The 23,285-nt window shown below is 33.5% G+C and overlaps 2 protein-coding genes across 2 annotated transcripts in view; both read left to right on the top strand.

Moving 5' to 3' along the window:
- LOC134843739 (WASH complex subunit 1-like) overlaps nt 1-23,285 on the top strand; it is a 382,840-nt gene that overhangs the window by 137,881 nt on the left and 221,674 nt on the right. The window lies entirely within an intron of this gene.
- The window catches only part of LOC134844123 (monocarboxylate transporter 2-like), a 50,134-nt gene that overhangs the window by 25,014 nt on the left and 1,835 nt on the right, over nt 1-23,285 (top strand). Inside the window, exons 6-7 of the mRNA XM_063860631.1 lie at nt 19,078-19,280; nt 20,434-20,568. Coding sequence (XP_063716701.1) covers nt 19,078-19,280; nt 20,434-20,568 — 338 coding nt within the window. The remainder of the gene's footprint in view (nt 1-19,077; nt 19,281-20,433; nt 20,569-23,285) is intronic.

Below are 23,285 nucleotides of genomic sequence, written 5' to 3'. Positions count from 1 at the left end.
TCAAGCATCACAAATGCAAAATGAAATACCACTCCCATATTATCTTCAACAACATGAAATAACAAGAAACCAACTTTCAAATTTTTCTCAAATGCCAAATGCAGCAGAATCATTACAAATGACAATGAATCCATACCTAATGGGTGGATCATCAATAACATCAAACAAACCCTTAATGGTTTTCACAGGAACAGACCCTGAATACTCTGTAGAAGATTATTTAAACGCAGTAACAGCAAATTTAATTTTAAATATAGGACCTGAACCAATTAATACGCCACTACATCAAAACTGGATACATCGACGCACAGCGTTGATACAAACAACCTTAGATGGCGCAGCCCAAAAATGGTTTTCAGTACTACCTCTAGAAATAAAATCAAACTGGAAAAGATTTACACAAGAATTTTCAAAAATGTTTGACTCCGAAAGAAACAAACAACAACAAAGAGTTTTATGTAATGAAATTCGCAGATTACCAAACGAAACCATCAAGCAAATAGCAGTAAGAATCGAAACACTAGTTCGAAAAGCATATTCACTAAATACACACGACTATAAAAACACTAAGATGACAGAAATCTTAATGATGACCTTAACACCACAATTAAGGAAAATAGCAATAAAAAAGAGAGCATCCCATCCTTCTTCAATTCGAGAACCCGATTTAGATTTTAGAAAACTAGTAGACAAACTAGAACAAGCAGAAATCACGATGAAACTAGAAGAAACGGAGAATTTGAAATTACAATACGTTAACAAAATTGAAACGACTCCCACTAATATTAATAATATACAAGAATCAGAAACAGATCTCGTTGAAAAAATCACTGAAATACTCAATATTTACGAAAAGAACCCGAACTTTAAAGGCAAACCATCTTTCAAGAAATGGTGTAATTATTGCCGACGATACGGACATAGTATTTCCGAATGTAGACAAAAACAGCAAGATAGTCAAAATAAACCTCAAAAATACAAAGAACCAAATAAATCATTTTATCAATACATGAAAAAAGATCAAAATCTACCAAACAAAAATGTATACAGCAACAACAGTTCAGGAAAACCACTCCCGAACAATACAAGCTATACAAGAAATCAATCTCCATATAACTCAAGTTATAGAGGAAGATCACCAGAACGAAGAAACACGTATAATTCATCACAAAATCACTACAATAGACCGAATAGTCAAAATAACTACTCCAGATCAAATTCAAATACACAACGATTTGTTTCTAGATCTAATTCCCAATCAAGAAATAACTACTATCCAAACAACCAATCACGAAATTCATCATACAATAGGAATAGAAACTACTCCTATAATCGAAATAGAAGTTATTCAAACAACCGAAACCAGAATTACCCGAACAATCGATCAAGGAATAACTCATATAATAGATCGAACTATAACAGACAAAACAATAATTACCAAAACAGATCGCAAAATAATTCACAAAATCGACACCCAAGTTATAATAATCGTTATAGAAATTATTCCCAATCACCACACCGGAATAATAATCACTACAATAACTCTAATAATCGTCATAGAAGTAGTACACCTAAACATCAAAGACAAATCAATCAAGTACAAGCTAACCCAGAAACAACATCAGACCCCCCAGGTATTGATGACACAGTAACTGATACGTTACAACTCAATCAAATAAACTGTACATCATCAGATTCAGAAAGTGATACTGAAAACACTCTTGCTATCAATATGATAAAAGTCGAAAATGACTATGAATCTGTCATATATGAACAACCCTTTCCATCACACATATATGAAAATCAATCAGAATTTCTTCAAAATCATTACACTACACCCATAAATTCCACACCAACGACGCAAGAAACAAACGAGATTAACACTACAGATCAAACCAATAAAAATACCAAAACAAAATGCTTGAATACAAACCACATTTATCAAAATATACAAAAAGAACAACCCAAAGAAAAAATTTGGACAATACCATTTCTCTTAGAAAGCCCAAGAAATAAAGAATTTCAACCACCAGACCTTGAAATAGATTTTTTAATTGATTCAGGAGCAGAATCAAACATACTAAACATTCCCACATGGAATGAAATAAAAACTTTACACCCAAAGCTAACACCTCTTGAAACCTCCAGTAAGTTAGCGACAGCACAAGGATCAACATTGATAAACTACGGAAAAATCCAATTATTTCTCCTCCCTACCAGAACAATGGAGCAAAGCAAACTTCTAAACAAGCCATTTAAACAAATATTCCATATTACTGATATTAAATATAACATCATTGGTATACCATTTATTTCAAAGTATATACCAACAATTAACATACTAAATAGTAAAATATTAATCAAAGATAAATATACAAAAACAAAAGAAACATCATTAACATTTTTTCAAAGATTAAATAAACAACCACCATTCTTTTCAAAATTTTATCCGATATTTAACCAACAAAGAAAACACCTGAAACCACTATCAGGAAACATCTATAATTTTTCAATAAAACAAGTTCATCAATATGATAAAGAACAAAACAAACAAAAATTTTATATGTCAGATTTTGAATTCAAACCTATTCATAAATTTTTCAAAATTACAATCTCTTCAATAAAATATTTGAAAAATTCGAATTCAGATATTATTTCCTTACATGTTTATAACAACACACCTTACCAAGTAACATTACCTTTAGGACTTTTAGGATATTGTGAAACTAACGCTACAATATCACCAATACACGAAAAAGCCTATCGCGTAAATAATATACTCCAATTACTAGATATTTGCCAATCTACAATTCTTAATGAAGAATTATCTATAAATAATATAATAAGTAACGAAAACAGAAATACGGATTATTTCACAAAAACTCCATATTTCAAACCTACATTCAACATCAGTAACTACACAGAGGACCAACAGAAATTTTTAACAATGTTTAATTTCCAACATTCACAAATAACACAAGACGAATTCGAAAAGTTAGCCAAACAGCTAATTCAATATTCATCAGTCTATGCAACATCAAAATTCGATGTTGGCAAAATCAGTTCATCACTACATCTCCCATTAAAACCAGACGCAGTTTTCAAAAAACAAAGAGCAAGTAAAGTACCAATTCACTTACATGATAAAGTAAACAGATTACTCGATATTTTAGAACAGTACAATATTATATCACCAGTTAATAAAGAAGAACAACCAAAAGGCAACACATTCATCAACCCCGTTATCATTCTAGCTAAAGGAGAATCATTAAAAATCGTTCTCGATGCTAGATACCTCAATTCACTCATAGATGAATCAAAATGTAATTGGCCCATTGAACCAATACAAGTTATTTTAACAAAAATAAACGGCAAATACTTCACAACCGCCGACATGAATAGTGCATACAATCAAATGCCACTAGATGAACAATCACGACGTTTAACACAATTTGTTATCGGAAACCAACAATATGAATTCAACCGCTTATTCTATGGAATATCCATAGGACCAGCAGCATTTTCAGCCTTTATGAGCAAAATTTTTAGACCACTAATACTCAAGAAAAACGCAATCACCTATTTAGACGATGTTTTTATGCAATCACAAACAAAAGACGAAATGTTCAAAGTTTTAGAAAAATATCATCAAATACTTCAGAACGAAAATCTGAAGGCCGCCCCCGATAAATCACATTTCTTTTTGACAAGAGTTAAATTCTTAGGACATAACATAGAAAGAAAAACAATCACTCCACTGAAATCACGCATTGACGCTATTCAAAAACTTCAACCACCAACAAATAAAAAGAAAATCCAAGAGTTCCTTGGAATGTTAAACTTTTTAAGTAAATATGTTTATAAAATGCAATTATATCTACGACCATTTTACAACATCCTTAGACAACAAAATAATTTTGAATGGAATTCAGAACATCAAACACGATTCGAAGAAATAAAGAAACTTTTAACTGAACAAATTTCAAACACAATTCCAGACCCTGATCAACCATTTTATGCAATGTGCGATGCTTCGAACTTTGGCATCGGCGCAGCATTATTACAATCACATAATAGTACAAATAAAATGAACCTAATATCAGCAAATTCTCGATTATTCACTCAAGCAGAGCTACGACTCTCAACTCTAATGAGAGAATGTACAGCCATAATATATACACTTACAGAATATGAATTTCTGATACTTGGATCAAAACATCCAACAGTTTTATTCACAGACCACAAACCAATCATTTTTCTTTTCACACAGAAATCTAACCCAAACCACCGAGTTTACAGATTTCAACTAATTCTAATGAAATTTCCAAACTTACATATAGTTTGGACTGCAGGAAAAAATCTTGCATTACCAGACACCTTAAGTCGAAATACACCACCTGAATTACTTACACGAAAAACAACAGTTGAAATACCCAAAAACATAAAATTCTACCTTGCAGAAAACGAAACATCACCTCGATTAGAATGCAAATATGCAGTTAAAACTGATATTGAACAATCACAAATAAATAATTTACAACATTTCCCACTTTATTTAGATTGTCAAAATAATCATTATGAAGTTGACCTACTTGGAACATCAACTTTTAAACCAATTCCATATTCTCAATGGATAAAAAATAACACCCAACAAAAACAAACAAAACAACACCTACCTAAAAAAGACCATTTTCCACTAATTGAAAAAGAAGATTTAACTGATAAAATAAATTTATCAGGACCACAAACAAATGATTCAAAATACACAATAAATCAAGTTTTTGACCTCCATGACCCACTTGATACAATACCCTTATCTAAATTAGAAATCGAAAACATTTTTCTCCCCCCAACAGAAACAATTACAATTTCAACACTGAAACAATATCAAAACCTTGACCCAGTAATTAGACAACTGAAATCATGGCACAAATATAAAACTAAACCTATCAAAGCAGATTCAACCATTCTAGGAAACAAAACACTCCTCCGATACTTTCGCAAATTTAACAACACAACAATTAACGAAAATACAGACCTTTTAGAGTATAACCTGAATGAATCTACAGTTCCATGTCTCCCTATAAGTATGATTCTTATAGCTTTTAATATTTCACATACACAAAATATTAAAGGACACTCTGGATCAGAAAAAACATATTCAAATTTCATACAAAATTTTTACTTCCCAAATGCACCAATCTGGATAAAAGTACTATGCAATGACTGTATAGTATGTCAACTAAATAAACCTTACCCAAATCAAAAACAAAAAGCACAAAAACAAGATTTTAAAGGACAAAGTTTATACTTTAATCATCGTATCTCATTTGATACTAAAGGACCAATTTCACCCTCATCAGAAGGAAACTCGTACATTATGGTAATTGTTGACGCATTTACACATTATGTAGCACTTAACCCAGTACCACATTGTAACGCTTATTACGCTTACACAACACTCTATGAACACTGGATAGCAAAATTTGGACTACCAGAAATTTTAGTTACAGACAATGGTACAGAATTCATAAATAATGAAATAATAACACTATGTCATTTATACAACATTAAACACAAACCACGTACATCTCATGCACCTTGGACAAACGGCTTAGTCGAAGGTATGAACCGTTCACTACAAGAATATCTTAGATGTATCATCAACGGAAATGATACAAAATATACCGAATGGTCAGCAGATGTAAAATTATTTCCCTTAGCATATAATTCACAAATCACGACAACTTTAGGAATGTCACCATACGAAATGGTTTTTAACCAAAAGCCACGCAAACCAATAATGTTTACAGCAAATTCTCATAAAAACGCACAAGGTTATTGTCAACCAAATAAAGACTCAATTTGTTATAACCTCCCATTACATACTCACGATGACGATCATTTTCATCACCCACAAATTCTTAAACTAGCCTCCGGTACACACACCGAATGGATTTTAAATAGAGATAAAAAACACAATGAAATTTATCAAAAAATAACAAAAAAGTTATTACAAAGACAAAATATTAATGAACAAATCAATTCACGTTTTACACCAGCTTCCGATTTAAAAATTGGAACATTTGTTTTAATACCTAATTTTAATACTCACAAAGGAATTTCTAAAAAATTACAACCCCTCCGAAAAGGACCCTATCAAATAATTGCAAAACCCACAGATGTCACATATAAAATTATCGACTCAAACAAAAAAGAAATCGTTCAACATCGAAACAACCTATTACCTTATTACCCAAAAGAATACGCACTCCGCGAATTAACTCAATTATATTCTTTCACAGGATTAAAAATCATTCAAAATGAACCACATCTAAAAAACACAGAACAAAATGATAACCCCACCGAAACTCAAAACACAAAACCAACCGCCACCAAAAACAATACACAAAATCATAAAGAATCTCCAAAACAAAGAAAAAATAGAAAAATGACAGAACAAATAATACCCCAAGAAGAAATAGACAAATCAGAACATAGAAAGACAACAAGACTCCGAAATCAACCACGTAAAAACTACAAAATGTTCATCCCCCAATCTAAAATATTAAAGAAAGTAGAATTTAAAAAGTAATTTTAACATTTTATACTTCACAATCTTGAAACCTCCGTAACATTTTTCATTTCCATTTTTCAAAATAACATGCTCACAAAGTACGCAATAATTCTAGTTCAAAATAGACCAATAGGATTCATCCAATCCGCCACTTTCTCTAACTCAAACTAAGATCAATTAGACGAATAATCTAGAACTCCAGGCACATCTCTAACTATAACTTTACAACCTCCAGGTCAAAAATAAGCAAACCACTCCAACTTGACAGCTAAAATAAATATCACCATAATACCGTACCCCTCCCTTATCTAATAACCCAAAGATCAACAATATTTCCCCAACTCAGACCACGAATACCCCCAAAACAAATTTGATAACTTAGCCTAAAGTAACAAAATGAAGATTTTAATTAGCCTAAAGTATAAAAATCTCACCATACCCCGGATCATTTGACAAACAAAAATAAAGAAAAAGACGACCTCCCAGTCACCATGAAAATTGCCCCCAACAATTTTTTACGAAACTCAACCCACTTGTCAAAAAACTAATAAATAATTCGACCACACTAGAAAATCGCCTCAAACAGCAAAAAAATATTCGACCAAGAGATCATTTCTTAAATGCTTTTCTCTCAAACAGTCGCTCAAATATTTATCAATTTTAAACATTTTTTTTCAATACTTCAAGCCTTTATAATATTTCTTTTTGATATCATTGAATCTTTTCTAATAATCATAATAATTTTTTGTAACATTTTTTTAATTTTCTACACAATAATTGAACTATTCCTCCAACTTTCCAAAACCCTTGAATATATCCACAGGTACGATTTTAACAACTTGTCTAAATGATACGAACAATTTTCAGTAGAACTGATATTTTTTTATTGTTTGTAATTTTCATAACATTTCTATTATCCCTCATTTTGACAATATGTAAATGTATAAAGAAAGCAATCATCACATTTGCCCTAGCAACTATTTTTCTAATTCTTTTTTTAGAAGAATATTATAATAAACATAAACCTTCCCACTAAAGTAACAATTTAAAAATCCATCAAAAATTGCTACCCAACAGTCACAGAATCAGTCTTCACCGACATCATCCCAAGATAATCCAACACCACCTTCAACTACTCAAAACCCTCAAACATCTACACGAATTTCTTTTCAAGACAATCCATACACTTTTGAAGAACGGCACGCTCGTTTATCTGAACCACTAGAACCAGTTCAACGACAAGCATCCCTAAGTGAACCAACATATAATCTTTACCCAACACTACCACAAGAACTAAGTAGAATACGAAACCTTAGTCAAAACCAAAACACAACAGAAATAAATAGACAAATTATACATCCTCGACGAAATAGAAATTTTCAAACTCCCCGAGTTCATTTTGATATACCTCAATCCCCACCACAAACCACTCCAGAAAACACCACTGGTATCACACCAGAAACTCCTACACTTTTTTCACAACGAAGCACTTCAAGTCTACCCTCAGACTACTTAGGTTCAACACCAACATCTGAACAAATACGTGAAAATCCTTTTAACCCCCCAAACCAAACATCACGATTTCCATATTGGACTACACATTCATTTACACAAGGTGAACCAAATTTAGTCAATGACCCCATAGATATTTCTACGGATACAACAACATCCTCATCACTACCAGAAACATTATCACTACCATCAACACCATCAATAAGTCAATTTTCACCACTACCCTTTAACTTAAATTTTCCAAATAATCTCGACGCCAGATATCGAGAACAATCATCTATAAATATTCCTTTAAGATTAGACTGGAATACATTCACAGCACCTCCACCATTATTTGGACAACATCAAGAAAGTAACCGCCTTCATAACTGGGCACTTAATAGATTACAATATCGCCAAGATATTCACAACGATATCCGTGATCACAATATTCAAATACTCCAACAAAACAGTTTACAATTAAAGTTTGAAATCACAGTTAAGTTAAATAATATTACCCAACATCCCTACCCATTAAATCCACCTAACATAACAGCTCAATCGCTACCACCACCGTTTATAACTACTGAAGTAATATATAAATACGACAGATACACCAAAAACACAATTGGTTACATTACATTTTATAATCCATACTCAGGATTATCATACACATGTATATTCTAAAATTATTAATTTTTCTCCAACTCCCTTTTCTAGTAACCTCAAATCAAAACATAAACCCTTCCCCTCGTACAGGACCACAAGATTTATTAGTAACACATTACGATTGCGAAGAAAATGAACAAAAAACACTACACAAATATGCAATAAATCAAGTATCACAATGTGAAACAGAACCACAAGCTATAGAAACCACAGATATAATAGCAACACTCTATTCCAAAGCCCGAGCAACAACAGTTACAGGTTATAAATTCACAGCAACATTTTCCGAAAAGAAAGTACATTGTTCACAAGTCTCGAACGGAAACAAAAACCGACTTGACCATGAATCATTCTACCAAAGTAATATAGAACGTCTTTTACATCTCAATCCCGACGATTGTAAAAATGAATTACTTAGACTAAACATCACACAAAATAAAAACTCCCAAAGAAAATTAGTTAATTTTCAAGTTTTTTCAGACTCTGTACATCAATCACAACTTGAAAGACACCAAGGACATATAAAACTAGACGAAAAATACCCGTATAATGGCGCACACGGACGATTAACCTATGACCTACACGATAAACATTGGATACCACACATTGGTATAAATAACCCATCAAACTGCAAAGCAGACACGAAAAATAAAGGATACCAAGAAATAATGTTTTTCGATTGGAAAATACAACTCGAAAAAATACAACTCACACGAGATTTATCTGATAATACAATGATCTATCAAGGAATCCGACTACCTTGTAAAAACGATCAAGGATATTGCGACCCTACAACAAGAACACAAGCAACAATTGTTTGGTTCCCCGAAGACACATGTACAACATTTCAAGTAGCAAAAATACACGCTCGTATGATAAAATTTCACGAAAAATATTTCATACAATCAATTCCATATGAACAAGTCCATCCATCACGCAAACTAAGTTCCGATTTTAGAAACATAGACAATATAGAAAATAAATTGACACGTTTTCAAATATATCAAGAAACAGAACTTGCATGTAAATACAGGAATCCACTTCACAGAACACAATACTCTGAAATATTAGTTGAATACGAAAAAGGATTCGACATGACCACTGGAAAAGTAAAAATCGACCCATATGCCACAGGTCATCCTCTAAACGAAGGAACATCCTATATACCAGTTAATTTTGAAAAAAGCAACGGACAACCTGGTGGACATCTAAAACCTTATGACACCAGAAGCACACGCTTACAAGAATTATCACTAATGAATACTACATATTTTGGTAATATCCACTATGATATTCATTTGGATATGAAACTAGACTATACAATTAGCCGCATTTTTCAAGAAATGTCACTCTCCGAATTAGAAACACTACATCAACTATGCGAATTAGAACGAACACAAATACTACAATCACTTGCACTAGCAGTATTAAAAATACCCTACGCAGGATACTTATTATCAGGAAATAGATCAAATTTTTTAGACTACGAAGGAAACATTTTATGGTTTTATACTTGTACTAAAAAAGTATCACCACTATACGTTTTTGAAGATAAACGATGTTATAAAAGAATCCCTATCTTTTATAAGAATAAAGTACATTTCGTGGATACACTTTCACGAAGAACCTATTTCTGGGATACCGCAGTCCCATGTGGATCAGAAAATAGCCACAATGTAGTACAACTAAACCCTGATGAAAACAAATATTATCTTCTCACTCCATATCCCACATTAATGCAATCACTCAAAAAATTTTCACCAGAAAGCATTCGCGCTATCGCTCGAAACCCAAATATAGACTTACAATCAATAGGAATATACTCAAAATCAGATATTCAACATCACATTAGAACACAACAATTCCAAGAATTATTAACACAAATGGACACAATACAAAGACAATCAATTGACCAAAACTTACGCAAACTTGCAGAAACCGCAGGTTTTGCCGATATCTACACACAAGACTATAGCGGATATTTTAAAGACATTAAAGATTATATATATCTAAACGGCGAAAAATACCGTCCCCAAGATATATCACCAATTAACATTTTTAGCTTTGTTACACTCAAAAATGAGATCCTAGATTTTCTAGGATGGCCCTACTACATCTTAGAAAAATTGACTATTTTATACGCAATGTTTAACTTTATTGGATTTCTTTTCTCACTCTTAAAAGGAATCTACAATACATGTGCTATACACACACAAGTAAACAGACAAGCAAGCGTAGCACGCATACTTTTTGCAGGATTTTTTGGAATTTTTTCCACATCTATAAACAAAATTCTTTTAGACGCACAAATAAAAGAATATAACACAAAAATAACAACACGACAAAATACATACGACGAAGAACATAACAATGTCGACCCACAGCCAACGGCACCACAACTACCACCCCTACCAAATAACCATCCACTATCCCTAGTCCCACGAAATTTTAGAAATTTAGCAATCACACATAATCCAAACTTTAGACTCACCACATCACAAAGTCCCGTCCAACATATAATGACACATCAATCACAAGATGATAATACTTACGAACAAATTATTGAACAACCACATACCACCGCTTTTCAATCTCAAAATAATAATTTTTTTAGCCCACGATGAGCCGCCAACTTGGATCACTCCATCGATCAAATTCCCATCCAACCAACCTTACCTCTTCAATCCCAATAATACCACTTTTTGCTTTTCCGCCACCCGATTTTCCATCTAGCAATGTAACATCAGGCATGAATTCCGACACTAACTCACAAATTTCAGTTTTATACTCCATTTCACAGCTAAATAACCCGAATATTGAAACCCCCGACGAATTTGCCGACTCAGAACCATCTCCATCCAATAATTTTCATAACCCTTCTCAGTTTTCTCAACCTCCTTTTCAACCCATATTGTCAAATAACCCTGACCCCATCACTCCTACACCCTCTTATGCTTCCCAAGTTACCCCAACCTACTCCTCATACCATTCTGACCAATCATCTCCAGACACCCCCCGAATCTCCCCAGAGCTAGACAATTTTATTACCCTCCAACAACAACCCTACCACCTTAACACCCCGACCATAAACCAAATCTCCTCCACTACAAATTCATCCAATCCCCCTACACCCTCTTCAAATTATACTGAATCATTAGCACCATCATCCACATCAACTGAATCCTCACTCAACACTAATAGAGCTTACCGCACTTTTAAAAGAAAGTTCCCCAACCATCCTTTCCCAGCAAAACCAGGAACAGCCCGTGAATACATCAACCACCCCCAGCATACTAACACTAGAGAATTTTTAGCTATCACTTTACCCTCATTTCCACAATACACCTTAAACACCCCTCATGACGCTAACGAAACACGCAACTTTGTAGACGAATACGTTTTAATGCCCACTCTCTCTTGGACCTCATACTATCATTTCACTAATCCTCTTTGCTTACCTTTAACCAACACATCCATCGATATAGACCGAAACAAAGACATGCTATATCGACTAACTACACCACTCACCGCTAGACAATTTACTTACGTAGGATATAAAAAATCACTAAAAATACACACTGCACCTAGAGCTAATGAATATACACTAGAATACTACGATCACAACATCATCAGAGCTAACCAAGATCAATTCTTAGACGACGATCGCTTCGCTAACCCACAAATCACCGAGAAATTTTTCATCAAGACACCATATATATTTACACTAAACATCTTCGACCGCAAGTTTGATCACATTATTTCAGAAGCACTAACAGACACACAGGCATACGAAAGTTTTAAAGAACGCTTCCAAATATTTTCACTAACCTTTCATTTCCTTGCACCACACGAAAGAGATTTACACTGCTCACACGATATTATGTTGCGAACTAAACAAACACATACATACAGTTACTATCGTTTCATCCAAAATCACTTTGACCTCCACACACCCTCTAGACAACCACACCATCGCTTTCAATTCATCAATTCAAAATACACTTCACCGTATTTCCTAAATTTCACATATTGTATTAAAGATACTAACCTTCATGGTATTCTTCGTAACTATGACCCCATAACCCAAATGTACATTTTCTGCCCCATCACCAAGACCTTCAACGCCGAAGAATCCCGACCCTTCCTTATCCCGCACGAATTCCTACAACCTATAGAAATCCCAATTTTAGAATTCATCCACAACACTAAATTTAACCACAAATTATATAACTTAATCCAAAAGACACCTTATGAGTTTGCAGTAGGCACTGAAGAACTAACCACTATTAAGGCACTTCAATTGCTTTGGCCACTGCTTCAAACTAAAAATATCATCCGCATCTTAGCTAAACTACTAACAACTTCAGAACTAATTCACGATATCTTCCCCCACGGTTTTTTCCCCGACGACTAACAGGTAAGTATGAATTAAATGAATATAACTAACTAATTAAAATATTAAAAAACTCACCATTCTTTATTCATGTTTTCTTTAGATTTTTAGCCTTCATCTTCGATCATCTGAAAAATTCACAAAAGAAAAATAAAAAATAGCAAACTTCTTCAAAACTGTTTAAGACCCTTTTAACTTTTGCACCAACAATTAAATAAATATAATACCAATGCAGTAAATTAATTTATAAAATTTTCCCCCAAAGCAGTAAATCTACATATGATGAAAATTTGTATCTTAAAATTCCCCCATTACTACCAGTAAATTTCCAAATTCTATGCAGTAAATTAATAAAATGCAATTGCAGTACTAACCTTTTGATATTTTCTTTCATTCGCACAGAAATTCTATCCACACTCGCACAGCTCGCCCACGAAGAATTGTTTAAAATAATGAATTTCAGTTTCACGTTTTCACACTCAACAACTCTAACATACAATAACATGTTTCAAACTTTCCTTTAACCCGGTTGGAAAGGAATCATATACTAAACAAAACTAACCAACGCAGCTTACTAAATACCACAAATCATAGAATAACAGCATGACTTAGAAAAGGAAACCAACGGTACCCAAACCGGATTAACCCAGTTTAAAACTGGATAATTTATTCTTTTGAAGACTATTACAAAGTCTTAGAAAGAAATAATAAAACACAAAAAAGTCGAAAGACAAACCCATACCACAAACAATTTGCTTTTTGGAAAAAGTACATAACCAACAAGACATAAGTAAAACCACAACAAACCCAACATAAAACGTTGTCACATAACAGGACCCCTCACAAACACCGCATGAAATCATACTCCCACTCCTGGCCTAACCCACCAGGAAAGGACGTCCTGAGCATGCTCTATAGCCGGCCTAACCCACCGCGCTACATCCACGCTTTGTGACCACACCTTTATTTTTAATAAGAGCTACTCAAGGGTGAGTAACTCTTCAAAATAACCGAACTAAAACAAAAAGCTTTTGTGAAAACAACTAACTAAAATCATTATTAAAAAATATATTAAACTAATAAAAGATTTATAAAATGTAAAATTACATGATGCAATATATAGATCAGAATACAACACCAAGGACGAACATCAAAAGACAAGACGACCTCACTACACTCGAGAGAGAATGACCAACTACAATCGATATGCCGCTCACAATCACAACTCAAAGGATTTAGAGTACGACTTGACTTCGCAGAAAAGGACTTCATTGAACTAGACCAATGACCACCTCGATGTTCAAGTATACGTACAGATCCGAGTAACCAGGCATCCCCTCCATGCACAATCTCCACGCCATTCCCAAACTAGATCATACACAAAAGAAGTTCTCCACGCAGAACAGAAAAACCTGACATAGCCAACCATTCTGGAATCAGAATTGACTTTGTTGAAGAGACTCAGTCGTCGTCACAAGAAGAAGCGAAAGAAAATTATGATGTTCGCCAAATACCAACGTCCATCATCCACCCTTGAATTACAGAAGAACTGTTCTAAAAAACTCTGTAAAACCCGGATGGGTGGAACCTGATCTAAACTATATTTTATGATTGGATAAATTAAATGTTTTACCAATGTAAAGTATTTAATATTAACCAATCATGATCCATCTAACTAACAACCCACTTATTTGTAAGTGCTGAAGTTACTTGTAATTTCAGCACCAGAGAGATTTGAATTTAACTTAGAAATTAGTTGGACTCTCCCGAGCACTTCAGCAGCCGCAATAAACCAGTATACCCTAGATCTATTGAGCCTAGCAGAGACTAGTTAAACAACCTGAGACTAGATAGTATAAGAGTAAGATTAGGATCGGTATTAGACTAAGAAGTTGCACGAATCTATCCGGCCGAAAATAAGATAGCGTGACGAGCAGACGGTGTACCCTATCCGAAATTACTCTATGAGTTATACACCCCAGTCCTAACTCAATAATCCATTTTTCGTCTCATTTAATTCAACTATTTTTCAGACAAAAACAATGATATCGAATTTGTTTGTTTTGCGATTTGATGTTTCTGCAGAAGCCAAAATATTTGAGGCCCTAATTTTTTGATAAAACCTATTGGAAAACCAGCTTTTTTTCCTTAAAGTTCAGGCTCTTTCCCCCAGTGTGAAACCGCATCCCTCAACGTTCAACCCTCATCGGTTTTTTTTTCTGTTATAAGGCCCAAAATTGCCAAACTGTTCCTTGAGTTGCTGCCTTAAATGAAAATCTTGATTTTCTTTTGCTGTTCATAGTTGTTAATAACTTCAAACAATCAGATTTGAGAACTTTCAATATAAAAAAAGATCCGTTTTTCGCCGTATAACAGAAAAGCCTCCCCCCCCTCATCGTACAATTATTCCCCTCCCCTTCTGTCCCCAAACTCTCTCCTTACACACATTTACCGCTCCTCACGCTCTTCTGCACATTTAGTTATCCTTGTTTGAAAGTTAAGAAAAAATCTTCGAAAATGCTTTATAATGATCTATAGTCTGTTAATTAGATTCTATTGGATTTCATTTAATTTTAGTTTGCTATAACTACATTATATAGTTCACTACAATCGATATTTTTTTTTATAGAAGACTATACAAACTGACAGCAATAATCCTGTATAACTGATTTCTATCTATGAGACTCGAACGTAACGAAATATCTATGCTCGGGGAATTTTTTAAGACCAATTTGGACATCGAATTTTCAATTTTTAAAGGAACTCCTCTATACCTTGACGAGAACTTAGACAAAATGAGGAAAAACGTTAAAAGAACGTTTCACTACTTTTTTGAAAAACAAGATTTGAAAATCAAGCAGAATGTTTCTTTTTTTTGGATCGGAAAAGATCTTTTCTAAAAAATGTTTTAACTGCTAGAAATGTTTTAAGTTAATGGTCAGACAAAACCTTCAGGGTTTTGTCATGAATGTTTTGTCATGTTTTGTCTTGCGTTAAATATAATTGTTTACAAACGGCAAAACTGGACTGAATTATTGCCACGTTACTCTAGTTTTCCTTATATATTTGTAGATAACACATTTAAACCATTGAAAATAATATCAGCTTTCTGTTCAAAAAATTATTCGTTTCTGACTATTGAACATTCTGATCAGAAAGTTCAAGAACCCAAAGAAGTGAAAAAATTAACAGAAACGCAGAATCCAGAACAAAAAAAAACGTATATTTTAGGTTTTTTTTTAGTTTTTCCTTAAGTTTCTTGTTGTTTTTTTTTCCAGTAAAAATGGACCAAATGAAATTTAAAAAATTTGCGAAATGAAATGTAATCGATGCTTAAAGTTTTTTTTTGGATTATAATTAACTTCTTATAAACTTCTAATAGGGTTTATATTTTATAGCAAATGCTTAACCGACTACCTGAAATTGGGGAAAAATCGCTTTTTTCACATCACGCCAGAGTTTCTTTACACTCCGGGAAATCGCCGCAACAAAAACCCACTAAAATTCTGTTATTGATTAAATTAACTACAGTAAAAAAGTTGCTCTAAAATTTAGCGTCAAAAATTTAGAAAAAAAACTGAATTTAAGAAATATTTGGGGGTTTCAATGGCCCAGGAGAAGAGTATTGTAGACATCACAACATTTTAGTTGTAACTGATATTTTCCTTTTGATAGGTCGACCGCGATAGAGAAAATTTTGCCAAATATGAAGATTTTAGAGTTTCAGCAGAGCTCGAAATCTTTAAATTATTGGCTAACACACTCAAATTGGCCAGAAAACATATCAATGCCATGACACCAGGTATCAAAACAGATTCTTCGGTGAATTTGGAGATTCTAGGGCAACCATCCGATATGTCAGACATCCGCTATGTCAAAGATCTGAACTAATCTACAAATTACTTAATAAAATAACAGTTCAATTAGCCGATTCCAACTTAGTCGAATCTGGGTTTACTGTCGTCCGTAGACGCGCCACACGCGCGTCAACACTTTTTCTCGATAATCGACTTTAATTTCCATATATATATATATTTACCGATTTGTGACAAGCTCGTAAACTAACAGCTTTTAGGTAAACGCTAGATATCGTATCTTTGCCCGAGCTGTCTATCGAATGTTTTCAGGATTTTTGATGTTTCGGATGTTTGACTCAGTACCCAAACTTGACTTAAAAATGTTTATTGTTTTTTGTATGTCAAGTAAAATAATTTTCCGAGCTCTCCCAAGTTAGTTCAACAAACCTATTCTGAATAAATTCTGCGCGCGACAGATTTGTTAAGAAACCGGCTAAAAACATTTTTTTAAGGTCTGATTAAAAATTCTCTTTGATTTTGGTGCAATAATCCCCTCAAAATTAAATCATATTGATAGAAAATACGTTTTTTAGAAGGTAATAAAATTGGCATACCAAAAATGTATGTAGTAAAATAGTAACGCGCGTGGTCAGGGGGTCAACTCAATACAAGGCATCCCCATCCTAAATCAGCTACTGCCGAAACTGTTTAGCTTATGGCTTTCACTTTTTGAATCATATCAATTGAAACTTAAACTAAAAATATTGTTGAAAACTTTCGTTAGTCTAAGTTTCGAGTTGAAAGTTTTTCAGAAGCTTGAAATCTAAAAAATTTAATAATTTTTGAATACAATTTATTGTCAATTGGAACATTTTAAATTACGGTCAGATACAAACAATTTTGCTTGATTTTAAATTAAAACCAGAATTTTGAAACAACTATTTTATATCCAACCTCAAATTTTGATCACTTCAATCTCAAATGGACAAGTTTCTGTTCAAGCACTGATTCTGCTGAAAAAATAAAAAACCAAGATACTTTGAATTAATTGGTTCTAAACTTGAGATATATCCTCAAATGTATTTAATGGTTGATTTAGAGATAAACAGGCTGCAAAAATTGCTCAGAAAAATTCTCAGTTGGTGATCAAAAATCTTTGTACGGTTTTTTTGAGTGAAAAAACGAATTTACATAAAACCCCCACCACTTCAAGAAAGGGGGCGGATATTGTTAAGAAGAGTAACTTGGTCAAATTTTTGACCAATCGAAATCCAGCAAAGGTATGTTTCTCAAAAGAAAGCTCTTGTGCTTTTTTACTGTTTTATTAAGATGGTTAGATTTTTAAGTGGGGAGGACATTGCTGAGTAGATTCGATTTTTTTTGAAAATTAAGGGTGTAAAGCATACATGTATGTATTGAATGCATTATTGTTCCGACCACTGATGTCGAACTTCTAAACTTTGGCACAAATTTTCATGTTTTTCTTCTTTAAACAAAAGGAGAAGTTTTGTTTAAGCAAGATGAGCATAATTTTGCTCCGATCAGTGAAAATGGGGAGGAACGTTGTTTTCAGGTGTGTTTTGTTTTAATTTTTTAAAAATCTTTTGTTTTCCACGCAAAATCAAGTACCAAAAATAACCATCAGAATGGGTCGAGAAATATATCATATTAACGCCCTCGCGGCGATCGTGATTTTCATTAAACAGAAAAATGGTTTTAAGAGCTTCCATTTAACGCTTCGAAATGTTTTTTTTTTGAATTTAAATTATATTGTTCAAAGTCAAAAATATATTATAATTTTTAATTTGTTTTCTTTTTCAATTCTTATTTGCTATTCGTTTTCTGGAGACAACTGTTGTTGATTAAGCGTAACTCATCAACTTTCTAACCTCTGCGTAGTTATTTTTCACACCGCGACTAAATAATTACTCCAAATTGAAGATAAAGAAAGAAAAATAGCTTTTTTGGGAAGTTTTTTAGTAAAAGTGGTAGGAATTTGAAGTGATACTTGCGCAGCAACCCGCTATCCCTGTATATTTAGTGTTGGCGACTCTGTAGAAAAAAAATAGAAACCGCAATTCAAAATGGAGACCGTGCTATACACGAACCGCTAGGCACACAACTGTACTAACTTTTTGTGTTGTTCATAGGAAGTGTTGGGGCGGAAGATGAATGCGTTCACATGGACTCTGCTTTCAGTGGGTTCGGGGGGTATGTTCGGTCCCATTCTGGGGGGAGTGGTGTTTGACCTAAGTGGGAGCTACAGATTGGCCTTCGAGATCGCCTCCACTCTTGCCTGTGTCTCTGCCACTCTGTCAGTGCTGGCTGCCATTTCGAGACACTCGAAAGAGAGGTGCGTTTTCCCCATTTTTTTAATTTTCCGAAAAAGCTGGGCTATCTTCCCAAATTTTTTCCTTATTACAAGGGAATCCAAAAATAGCGGTTTCTGATCCTCGCTTTGAGAACGCCTGAAAACAGGTTTAATTTACTCTTATGTCGCTCGCTCAAGTGATGTTTTGTATAAAAAAGTTCTTAGTGATAATTTTAATTGTGTAATGACTTCACTTGAATACAGTTTATCATGATTTTTTAATGCAAATAGTCTACGGCAAAGATGCTATAGCCAATTTGCTAGTTATTTGGATTACCATTCGTAGTTGGCAGTTTTTTTTTTCACTAAATAAATTGGTTTAATTCTATAGACAACCCAGGGTTTCGGACTTGGATAATCTTACCTAGATAATGGCCGTTTTAGATTATCCAAGTATCTTAGATATCTTGCAACAGATCTTGTAAAATCTTGAAAAGAAAATCATCGTACTTGTTAAAAAGTTGGCAAGATCAGACTTGGTCAGAACACTGTAGGAAGCTGATTCTTGCTCGTTAGACAATCCAAGATCTTGTTATGACATCCATAATGACGTTTTAGAAATCTTAACAAGATAGTGGTAAATCTTGACAAAATTTTGTCAAGATATCCCTGAAACTCGAGAACAAAATATGACACCAATCAAGTGACTCTTATCAGGAAAATACCCTGAAAATTATCATGTCCATAAGTCCACTGCAAAAACTTTATTCGAGTTTCAAAATGCCAAATTTTTCTCTGTTAGAAAAAGGAAAAGGGCAGCAAATTAGTAGACGTTGCAGTGTTGAGCGTTCGAAAACGAATGCCGTAATATATTTTAAAAAAATAGAGATACCTTTTGGAAAAATTGGTAACCATAAGTAAGAAGCCTCCCACCGGTCATATCGCGATATCACAATCAGCATTCGCGTTTTCTTGTTCGTAAGCAAATATAAAAACTTAAATTTGGTTGGTTATTATACGTGGATTATGCCATAAGACACTAACTCGATGTTTGAGAAAATTTAATATTTTTGATGATTGTGAAAAACGAAATCGAAGGTTGTGAAAAATGTTTTTTTTTCCTACTTTTTTAAACATTTTTTGAGTAATTTCTTTGCAATAATATTTTATCCTGCTATTGTTTTCCGTTTGATAGAAAGCGCAGCATGCACGAGGAGAGGATGAAGCGACACATGAGTCACAAACACGTGCCCCTGGAGACCCTCGCCCCCACCCTCTACATCAAGAGGTCCCCCAACTCATACTTCGTGTTCGAGAAACACGGCGACAAGTCAGTACAGTCTTTCATATTTTCAATCTCTTTAACTTATTCCTCCCCTTTTGCAAAAAGGGAGCAGATTCGTTAATTGGTACAAAATGCTTAACCGTTGAATTATTTTTTATAGGGTTGGCAATTCGTTACTAGGTACCCTAAGAGGGGAAGGGGGGGGGGGGGAGGGGGAATTAGTTAAAGAGACCCCGTAAAGACATCCCTTTTTTAAATACTTTTACACAAAGTGTTATAAACCGCGCTGGAGTACATAGTCAGTATCTATAAAATTACAAAAATAATCGATTATAATCCATCAAAAATGGATTATAATCCTAGTATTTTTTATATCAATATAATCCATTATAATCGATTATATTCTTTTATAATCGTTTGTAATCCATTAAAAAAGGATTAAAATCATAATATTTTTTAAATTGTTATAACCCATTATAATAGATTATAATCGATTATAATGTATTTTTTGAGAAAAAATTATGAACTTCGTAAACTTTTTGTCCTTCCCCAGCTTACCCCCACCCCCGCAGTTTACCCCCGCCCCTCCCCCACTCCGTTTACCCCTTCTCAGTTTACTCCCTTCCCTCGTTTACTGAATGAGGGTGGGGTAAAAATGGGGAGGGGGAAGGTGGAACAAAAAACTTGGGTGACGGGATTAAAAGGGAGAATGGGGGTAAATAGGTGTTGTTCATACTGAGTAACCCTCAACCCCCGCCTCCATTCAATTATGATAGATTTTAAATGGATTGTAATCCATTATAATGGATTTTATTGGATTGTTGTTTTTACGAAAATAATCTATTATAATGACAATATAATCGACTTTGCGGTCTAAATTGCAACAATAATGGAAAATAATGACAAAATTTTAGACAACAATTTTCCATTATATTCGATTATTATCCATGGTACTCCGGTGCGGGAATATATTTCATTGCAGCGTCGATTTTGACTTGGTCAATAAAGCTCGTTTTAGGATAAATAGCATATTTTGTTAGGACATTTTTTTCATCGTTAAAAGTGAAAATTGAGTCTTTAAGAAGTCCAACGTATTACAATTGTCATCTGTTGATTGTCAGATATGAAAAAACGCTTAATCCGAGGTTAAGCTTCCCTAAAATAAGAAAACAAGGCAATTGACGACTTCATTGTTTTGTTTCTGTTTGATGCATATAAAATGCAAGAAATTTAAAGTTTTGGGCAATAGTTTTTGATGCGTACATTTCTTCTTCTTAAAAAAATCTCATTTATAATTTTTTTATCGTCCAATTGTGTTTAACTAGGCTGAATAACTTCATAGAGTCGTTAAAAACTGATAATCGTTCTGAACATATGGTTTGAAATGACTTATATGTTAATCTGCTCAATGACATCAGTGATTAAAGCTCATTATCTTGGCTTTTGATCGTACGGGCGAAAACACGAAAACTTTTTACAGCCCATCAGAGTTAGTAGAACCAAAAATAGTTGTAATTAGAAGTTTTTTGTTGGTTTGATTCTGATAAAAATGCTGGTAATAATTCACCATTTAATCATAATTTTTTAGAGCATTTGGAAATTATAACAAAAAATAGCTGGTTACTGTGCAAGTAGCCCAGAATGTTACGACCATAGTCTTAGAAAATACAACAATTTTTTAAAAAATTATTGTCGTTTTTTTTCGACGTGGTGAGATAAAATGAGTTGAAAAAAAAACTGGAGATTAGGTATATTCGACATTCATAGTAAAACGAGCAAACTGAAAAACAATATTGTAGAAAAGTTACTTTAAAAATGATTTGTTTTTCATGTTTTGCAGTTGTTTGAATTTTGGATATCTTTGATTCCAAAAAGGTGCTAAAATACTCAAAGTAAACTAATGTTACAGGCGGGAGTAAAATTAAGTTTTTACATTTTAAACTAAGATATTGTAATTTTTTAAGCAGTTAAAATAAGACTGCTCACTCGCTTCATTCGCTCGAAATGAAGCAAAAATTCAAAAATTTCAATGCAGTTTTTCTGGACACTAGAAATTTTGTAAAAAATTTTTCAACATGGTTCAAATCACGACTTTAAGCGCTTTAATATGACTCATCGCTCAACCATGTCCGAGGATTATTTGTGGTACACCTGATTTTGCGCGGAAAAAAAACTAAAACATACACGAATACAAAGCTCCTCACCATTTTCAAGGGTCGGAACAAAAACAAACAGACGGACGTGAATGAAACTGTAGAAGGATTACTGTGTGAACTTAACTCCAAAAGTCAAATTTGGCGCATGAAAATGTTCTTTCTTTCCCAATTTGATTCAAAATAGCAAAATTTGTCCCTATTCAAAAAACTGGTTGGTTTTTTGACGCGTCAAACTATAGACAATCTTTTTTGTACTTCTTTATTGAAATGTTCGAAAAAAATCCTTCTCAAACGTATCACGTAGCACTACTCATTTGAAAAACAAATATTAAAAAAAACGTATTTTTGGTTAAAAGCAGTACAAAAGACGCAATTATGGATTTTGATGAAAATTTAAGCTCAAATTGAATCGAAAGAACCGAGTTGCGAGCAAATTGATTGATTTTTCCAAAATTGTTTATTCTGATGATGATTTTTCAAATTGAAAGCATGGGAACTATATAGACTCTGAGAAAAATTTCTAAAAATTTTGTAGACTTATCTTTCGAACAGGTTACAGTTTGGATACTTTAGTTCTGAAGTTTTTGAGACTGGATCAGTAAAATG

This window comes from Symsagittifera roscoffensis, chromosome 4 (assembly GCF_963678635.1).
Source record: "Symsagittifera roscoffensis chromosome 4, txSymRosc1.1, whole genome shotgun sequence".
NCBI classification, from domain to species: domain Eukaryota; kingdom Metazoa; phylum Xenacoelomorpha; order Acoela; family Convolutidae; genus Symsagittifera; species Symsagittifera roscoffensis.
This window is presented reverse-complemented; position numbering and strand designations above follow the sequence as displayed.